The sequence below is a fragment of the Trifolium pratense genome, linkage group LG7 (genome assembly GCF_020283565.1).
Source record: "Trifolium pratense cultivar HEN17-A07 linkage group LG7, ARS_RC_1.1, whole genome shotgun sequence".
Lineage (NCBI taxonomy): Eukaryota > Viridiplantae > Streptophyta > Magnoliopsida > Fabales > Fabaceae > Trifolium > Trifolium pratense.
The window spans coordinates 54,390,247-54,398,988 of NC_060065.1; the positions used below are offsets into that span (position 1 = coordinate 54,390,247).

The following is an 8,742-nucleotide window of genomic DNA, read 5'->3' on the forward strand; positions in this document are numbered from 1 at the left end:
CTTTTTCCTTTCCATACCGAGAAATTAGCTTCAACTTGTTAGCTCAGTTTAATTGCATAGACGAGGATTACATATGCCTAACTTTGTTTACACGTTTTTTGTTGGTTTTTGTGACAACGTGTTTAGACAACACTTTTCCAATCTACAAGCCAAATAAGAGAACGAAAATGAGTGATACACTCTGTAATCCAACTGGAACCATTTTTCATATTAATCAGTCAAAAGCTTTAAAACTAAGTAGCTTCAAAGCAGACATGATAAAGTATGTTTAAACAAGTTATAATCATTTTACTATTCTTCGTCAAATATTTAAGCAACATTTAGCCATCAAAAATATATTTAAGCAACTCTGCATTTTTCTTTCAATTTAATTCATGAAAGTCTTATATTTTTTACTTAATAATTTAAGAATTATGCTCTAAGTATCAATACATAACCCTTGTACCGCAAGTAGAACATAGATGATAAAAGACCGTTGAGATATTTGATACTTTGCAGCGCGCGTTTAAACTTTAATCCTGTAGTATATTGGGAATTGGGTTCCCATAGCGGGTGACCCAACGGCTTGTAAGATGAGGAATATAAATAGTGGGTGGTCCGATAGCAGGTGATCCAACTGATCTTGAAGAGACTCTTGTATCATCTTAGAATTGGGAATTAGGTTTAACTCAACCCTAAAAAACCGACGTGTAACTGATAATTGTCTCTTACTTGTAAACTTTTATCCATGCCCACTCATATAATATGTGGGACTTTTTAACCGTATAATTCTCCATTTAACTACATTTCCAACTCAATTGATTTATTTCACAAGATTTTCTAGGATTTGAAATGAGCTAATTGACTTCTAAATTTTAAGCAAACATTAAAAGAGAATGACATATAGATGTTATAATATATACCTATGATCAACAAGTGAGACACTCAGAATGATTTATTAATAACCACAGAATGACATATAGATGATATAATACAGTCGGTTACTGAGTACCCTTTATCCACAATACCAAAATTATACATACATACATACATACATACATACATACATACATACATACATACATACATACATACATACATACATACATACATACATACATACATACATACATACATACATACATACATACATACATACATACATACATACATACATACATACATACATACATACATACATACATACATACATACATACATACATACATACATACATACATACATACATACATACATACATACATACATACATACATACATACATACATACATACATACATACATACATACATACATACATACATACATACATACATACATACATACATACATACATACATACATACATACATACATACATACATACATACATACATACATACATACATACATACATACATACATACATACATAGTAGATTAATGCTATAGTAAACATTGGATCTTTAAAAAGAACCATTCTCGTGGCTAGAGAAAGCATTAGAATTTAATGAGACCCCAAATCCAAGTAGAGATCACATGATAGCACGTTGCTTACCACCCACGTCTTAGAAGGATGTTGAAAGTGCCTTGGTGCAAGGGTCAGATCCTGAAAATTTGTATGAAATATACTATTTGTTTTCCATAAAAGTAAAGATCCAAAGTGATACTATGAATGAATTGATTCAAGTAGTAAGAGTTTTAGATCTCTTAAATAAGTGTGTTAGAGAGGTTTAATTTCTGATTTGCGTATTGAAAAAATTCGGTTAGGAAAAGAGAATTCACTTTGTGTGTCTCACATGTTACCAATGAAGATTAGTCATCGCTAGTGACGATGAAACTTTTGTATAATATGGTAAAAAAAAAGATCCAAAGTGATATTTGAGACCGAGTATTTTTCTTTTTAACTCTAGTAGGTTAGTGATTTAAGACTCATACATTTTAAATGTGAAAAAAATATAGAATTTTGAATTTAAATTCAGACTATTGCATATCAATTGAGTTGTATTTACAAGAATAAATTTAGTTAAGTTATTGCTTGATTGATATTAAAAAATCTCTGGAAAAGATTATTTCTAGCAACATTTGGTTTTTTAGAAAAGTGTAAGGGGCATCACCTATTTATTTATGGGGGAAAAAATGTTGAAATTATCACCTTGTGGAAAATGAGGTGTGTTATTCAAACACAAATTTTGTGACATAAAATTAACACAACTTTCTTTCCACTCACAAGCACGCAAAACGAGATATGCAAAAAATATTAAAAAAATCAAAAAAGTATATTTGTTGTATTTTTGTCAAATAAATGTATTTACGTAACATTTTCCGTGGAAAAGAGGTTGCCCCATTCCATTTAACGTAGATTGGTCTTTTCCTTGGTGCATGTGAATAGCTCCATGCCTCACTCTTCCGTCACACGGTGCCGTAATGCATGGATTATATTATTATAGATTTTAAAATCAGTAGTATTAGTTTATTACTTAACAAGTTTTTTTAATTTTTATACCATTCTAAAGTGTGGTCGGTTATTTATTGCCACTAGTACAGTGTGCACTTCTATATAAGCAGCAATATGCAATAATGTTCTAGCCACTGCTATCCCTACAAAACAAGCTTAGTATTATACAAATAGCAAGAGTTGTTTTTTCCCTGATGGGGAAACTTATGTATGTGGTTTTTCCAATATTAATAGTTTTTGCAGTGTTGAGCTTTGATTATGGAATGGCAGCAGCGCCAACTCCACAGCCAAAGTTGCGGTGGCATTACTATAACCAGACATGCCACTTAGCAGAGGTGTATGTCCGGCACCAAGTGAAGCTGTTATGGGATAATGACAAAAGCATTACTGCTAAGTTACTACGCTTGGTTTACACCGACTGTTTCGTCACCGTATGTCCTCACCTTTTTTCCTTTTATACTTTGGTACTAGTTAGTCTTTTATTTTCGACTTTTTAAGCTAAGAAACAGACATTCTGTGAGGTCAACGGCTGATAAGAACTTTTAGGCAGTAGTAAAAGCTAAAGGATGGATTACAAAAACAGCAGACCCTTGAAGCTAAAGAATATATATATGCAAGCTGCACTAAGAAATATATAGTCGAAACTCTAACTCTTGCTGTTTAATCTAGATTCAGTTGTTTCATTCTTAGTATTTAGAGTTCATGAGGTTTAAAGAATTTACCTTTCAAAACACTACAAATGCATAAGTTGTGTTCTTTTATTTCTTTTTCCTGAATAGGGTTGTGATGCATCGATACTGCTTGACGAAGGACCAAATCCCGAAAAGAAAGCACCACAAAACCGGGGGCTTGGAGGATTTGCACTAATTGACAATATCAAAACAGTCCTGGAATCACGATGCCCTGGAATTGTTTCCTGCGCTGATATACTCCATCTCGCCACCAGAGATGCTGCTAAAATGGTATTCTTTCAACTAGTCTACTTACAAAGTTACAATTCCTTTCCGTAATTGCAAGAAAAACTTCTCTCAAGGTAGGGTAAGAGTTAACAAACAGTAACTCATTTGAGAATTAATGTCTACAGGCAGGTGCACCTGGCTATCCAGTTTTCACAGGAAGAAAGGATGGCATGAAATCAGATGCTGCATCAGTAGACTTGCCATCACCATCCATCTCATGGCAGGAATCTCTAGCATACTTCAAATCAAGGGGCTTGGATGTACTAGATATGACAACACTCTTAGGTAAGGCAACATTACAATCCAGTAGTAGAAATTACATGCTAATAATATGTTCTAAATGAGTGTCTGTTTCATATCAACACAGGAGCACACACACTGGGTCAAACACATTGCAGCTTCATTCTTGATAGGCTGTATAATTTCAACGGTACTGGAAACTCAGACCCAAGCCTGGATGCTACTTTTCGAGACAAACTGAGAGGACTTTGTCCACCGAAAACCAAGAAAGGACAACATGACCCGCTGGTATTCCTAAACCCAGAATCTGGATCAAATTACATCTTCAGAGAATCATACTACAAAAGGATCCTGCGCAATGAAGCTGTCCTGGGAATAGATCAACAATTACTATATGGCGATGACACTAAAGAGATCACCGATGAATTTGCTGCTGGATTTGAAGATTTTAGGAGAGAATTTGCTCATTCAATGTTCAAAATGGGAAATATCAAAGTTTTAACAGGAAATCAAGGAGAGATACGCCGGAATTGTCGATTCACAAATAAGTGAAACCCAAATTAGCAGCAGAGAAATTTAATATTTTGTCTGGATTCAGATATGCCCAGTTTAAATATACTATTTTCTGTGTTCTGAAGGTAAAGAATAGTACGTGAATAAGTGACAAGAATTGTACTCTCTTATGTCCTTTGTAAGATCCAACAATTTAAGAAGTTACAAAAAAATATTGTTGTAGTATGTATAAACAATTATATTATATTATATATCCTTTCTTCTGCCAACTCAAATCTACCACAAAGATTAACTCTATGTTACCGCATAGGCGTATACTACACCAATTCCCTCCCCTGTATCTACCCTCCATTTCTTCTCGTATGCATGTGCTTTTTCCAAACTCCAAATGCTTTAAGTAGTGATAGCTTATGTATGATGTTCTCCAGAAATATGAGCTGAGCAAAAATTGAAAGAACATTATCTGTATAACCAGTCGAAGTATCCAAGACTGCCAATTTGTCAGACATGGGATCAACAAGTGATAAAAAATCCCCCTGTGAATCTTCTAACTGGCTTCAAGAGGAAGAAAAAAATAAAACATAAGCAATGTAAGAATCAAATGCCTACAAAGGGAAATAAATCATTAACATGATCTTTGGGAAACATCTCTCGCAGAATTAACCTCCATGGTTAAACAATAAAGATCAACTGGAAATGTCAAAAAAGATTAAATATTGCTTTCATATCTGATTTAATCAATTTCCAACAAGATTTCTAATCAATTACAATATGTAACCATTCAATAAACAATCCAATATCAAATTTCTAGAGAAAGATTCCAGCATTCAATAAATTAAAAATCACAGCTGAAATATCATGTTAAAGATAAAAATAGCAATGTAAAGATCAAATACTACAAAAGGGAACAAATCTTTAACATAATCTACAGGAATCATCCCTCACAGAATAAATCTCCTTGATTAGACAATAAAGATAAACTGGAAATTTCAAAAAGGATATGTTGCCTTCAAATGTTAATTAATCAATTTTCCAACAAGATTTTTAATCAATTGCAACACTTAGCCATTCAATAACCAATCCAAAAATCAAATTTCTAGAGAAAGACTTCAGCATTCAATAAGTTTAAAATCACTACTGAAATATCATCAGTGATGCTGCTACAGCTAGTGAATTTTCAAATGGATATTGTGCAGTGCTAATCAACCAGACACAAATTTCATTTACAAAAACAATCTAATGCAATTAACTGTGTGAAATAAGACACCGTATTACAATAAGAAAAAAAATAGACGAATCCCTTGCAAGGTACGCCCTTTGTCTCATTGTAATTTATGTCTTTTTAGGTCATGCGCACTTCTTAAGAAAATGATTAGCTATGTTGAATTTTTTAGTTAAAAATTGTAAAATACCCGTATTAATTAAGTGGTTGAACATGGTGGTAGTAGTAATATAATAGTTAAGCTGACTATTTAATTAAATAAGAATATTGTTGTAAAGTGACAATTAATTTGAGACAAAAATATTCCAAATGAGACACTTATAATGAGACGGAACGAGTATGAAACATAAAGTCCCAGAATCCCTTCAACAGGGATTGGAGTGTTCGTTCTGTTAGGCACATCCAGCCTTGGCGAAGCAGGTTAAAGGTGCTGGACAATTTTTATCATAGGGAAGAAGCTACATTATTAGGTTATTTAATTGCGTCAGGGTTGAGTACCAAACAAATAGAAGCAACAACATATTTGGTTCCTTTGATCACAAATGTGCCTATTAACATCTTTGTTTACTCCTTACAGTGTTACCCAAAGCTTTCAGTACAAGAGCCTTGTAAAATACACTTTTTTCTATTAATAATCCTAGCATCAAATTTCCAAAAAACAGAAACTGAATTGTGAGCGCAGCAGCATACTTGGAAAAGTCTTGGGAAAGATCATCTAGGAATGTAAAAGCATCCAAAGTTAAGTGACCAGACAAAAATGTAAAGCAGAACAAAGTGATATTACCTCATAAAAAAGAGTAATGGTGACTATGAAGGTACAACAGCTGGATGAAACTCCAAAAGCAAAAACACTTTAAGCTACAAAATCTCCCATCCAAAGTGGACAAGTAATAAAAAAAATTAACACCATGATCCAGTTTGGAAAAGCATAGCCTCATAAGTATTCCTCAGTGCCTTTTGGTGCTTTTTCCTCAAGAACATATAACAATGATATTGCCCTAGTCTCTTTTCTCTGCAGCACAGTTCTTTTTCTTGGTTACCTGTCACAGGATTAGACTTCAATTTCATTGGGGAAATCTTAGAAATATAGATAAAAGTCGTATATTTGGAGGGAAGACCGTTCTAAATGCATTGTCACATATGAATAAAGAACAGCAGAGAGAAACTGATTTGAATCTAAGTTTTATCTCGCATGAAGATAAAAACATTGGAGCTAAACAATGCAAGCGTTGCAGTTCATCAGAATCAGATGAAGTTATTTGAACATTAAAAGATTAAAACAAGGATATTGAACATTGCTAAACAAAAAAGGCAAAAAGTTAGTAAAAGCAATTATTATCATCTTTTATGAGTAGCAAATAGAGAAAATTAACTAATTTAGGAATTACCTTGTTAAAATATTTCTTTCGGATTTTGATTGCTGTTCTTATGCATCTTTTTACATTGATCTCCAACATATTGTCATTGAAAATCTGTAATATATAATTTTGAAATACTAAGTTAGAAAATACACAATATCCCTTGGCTAATTTCCTTTCTTCCTTCTCTGCATAGTGAATTAAAGAACTCCACATGGAAGAATTTTTTTTGTAAAAACAAAGTTGCAAACATGTCTCATAAGTATATGCGGGACATCATTAAGTATATGTATTGGTTATCAAGTAAATGGTAATAATTCAGGACAATCAGCATAGAGGGACTTAAAACTGTACAGAATAAAAGAAGATAATCTGAGCATGACCGAAAGGAATAAAATGCACAGAACAAATAAATTTAACAAGGCATTAATTGCTTGGTAAAAACAAAAGATCAATGCACCTGCCTTTATCATATCATCGAACGAGCGGGTTTCTCGAATGATCTTCTGGCGGTTTAAAACAAGAATTGCTGCAACACAGAATGTGGCTAACTCATCGTTTCCTTTCCTTGCCAAGGAGGAAATAGTTCTCGTTTGAACTTGACCATTTCTTGACCAGATATTCCTTGCCAAGCCACAAAAGGCATGGGATGCTTGCAACTTCAATTTGACATCAGATACAGGGTGATCAGTGTTCCCATGATGTGGCTGCAGGCTTGCTTTTGTGTTGTCATTTTCATTATGACTTGACTGTGAACCACTCCTGATACTATCATCGTCAGAATCAGCAATTGCTTCTTTTATATAATTGGTTGAGTCACTGGGAAGATGTAAATCTAATGCTTCCAGACAATTCTCCTCTAAATCAAATGCCCAGGATTCATCAAAGTCGGCTGCCCACATCATCTGCATTACACAAGATTACTGGCATCATGTATTGACAGGACTAAACCAATGATGTATCAAAATGTTATTAATAAAGGGCACAAAATATCATCTATTTCACAATTACAGGCATAATTTTCTTTGCAACAATACTTTCTAAACCATATGTCCAAAAAAGCACTAACTCATTATTACTACTATTCAAAAATCATATGCATATTTTGCGGAGATGCCAATAAACTTGATCAAATCAACACTCACAAGATATGGAAGGCCAATCTCTGCCTTTGAATTGACTTATTGTAATAAAGCAAATCACAACTCTACCTCAAAGAAAAAGAAACAGCAAAACTAGATCTGTTTGTTTTTTAACCAATGGCAATTATTAATCTTAAAGCTGGAAGCATGTAGCACGAACCTCCCACATTGAAAGAGCCTCATTAAAAGATAACTCTCTCCGAAAGAGAACTAGCAACATACGAAATGCAAAATGAAGGCTTTCAGCACCAATTTTTGACATGTGGGCAAAAAGTTCTCTATCTGACAGCTCGAGAATATGCCATAATGCTCGCAGCTGCTTCATCACCCTAGTTGGGCCTTCCATTTGAAAATTTTCTCTCTGGACATGTGTCAAAGAAAACTAGTCAGTCACTGCAAACAAAATTATGTTCTTGAATCTTAGCCGAATTTGCAAATACCATTCTCCTCAAAAGCATCTCAAAACACCAAAATGCATCTGCGTTATCCTCAAAGATTACAACAAAGGGAGACAGCAAATCACTCATACCTAACATTCAATAGCCGGTAAAAGAAGGTAAGTTTTTGGTCCAAAATCAGTGTAACAAGAACCCAACATCGGTAAGAAACCAAGAAATTTACAGGAAAAAACATAACCTTGACAATACCCCGTTGCAGGATCAACCCATGCATAGACAGCAAGAATATCTGACATTCTAGCTAAAATTTCTCCTGTCCTCATAGAATTCAAGATGACTATCGGTCCTCACAACATCAACAACTAGAAAAAGATTAAACTCGTTAGCAAGAAACAATAGCAGAATAAAATATGATGTTGTCAAGAACAAAAACGGTATACAACTTATATACCTATCCTGTGTAAAGTCCAAAGC

At 33.7% G+C, this 8,742-nt stretch overlaps 2 protein-coding genes across 3 annotated transcripts; one reads left to right on the forward strand and one right to left on the reverse strand.

Moving 5' to 3' along the window:
• Nucleotides 1–2,553: 2,553 nt before the first annotated feature.
• Nucleotides 2,554–4,507, forward strand: LOC123899411 (probable peroxidase 26). Its single transcript, XM_045950523.1, has 4 exons — nucleotides 2,554–2,867; nucleotides 3,216–3,398; nucleotides 3,521–3,680; nucleotides 3,763–4,507. The coding sequence occupies exons 1-4, from the start codon at nucleotides 2,631–2,633 to the stop codon at nucleotides 4,185–4,187; spliced, it is 1,005 nt and encodes a 334-aa protein (XP_045806479.1). The 5' UTR covers nucleotides 2,554–2,630; the 3' UTR covers nucleotides 4,188–4,507.
• Nucleotides 4,508–6,330: 1,823 nt separating this feature from the next.
• Nucleotides 6,331–8,568, reverse strand: LOC123899412. 2 transcript variants are annotated; one of them, XR_006805583.1, is made up of 6 exons: nucleotides 8,507–8,568; nucleotides 8,311–8,399; nucleotides 8,031–8,231; nucleotides 7,189–7,633; nucleotides 6,759–6,842; nucleotides 6,331–6,410 (listed from the first exon to the last, which is right to left on the reverse strand). XR_006805583.1 is itself a non-coding variant. In XM_045950525.1 (6 exons), the coding sequence occupies exons 1-6, from the start codon at nucleotides 8,562–8,564 to the stop codon at nucleotides 6,369–6,371; spliced, it is 915 nt and encodes a 304-aa protein (XP_045806481.1). In that variant the 5' UTR covers nucleotides 8,565–8,568; the 3' UTR covers nucleotides 6,331–6,368. The 2 variants fall into 2 exon arrangements, 1 of the variants encoding a protein (XP_045806481.1); XM_045950525.1 differs by having other exon boundaries at nucleotides 7,193–7,633.
• Nucleotides 8,569–8,742: the final 174 nt, after the last annotated feature.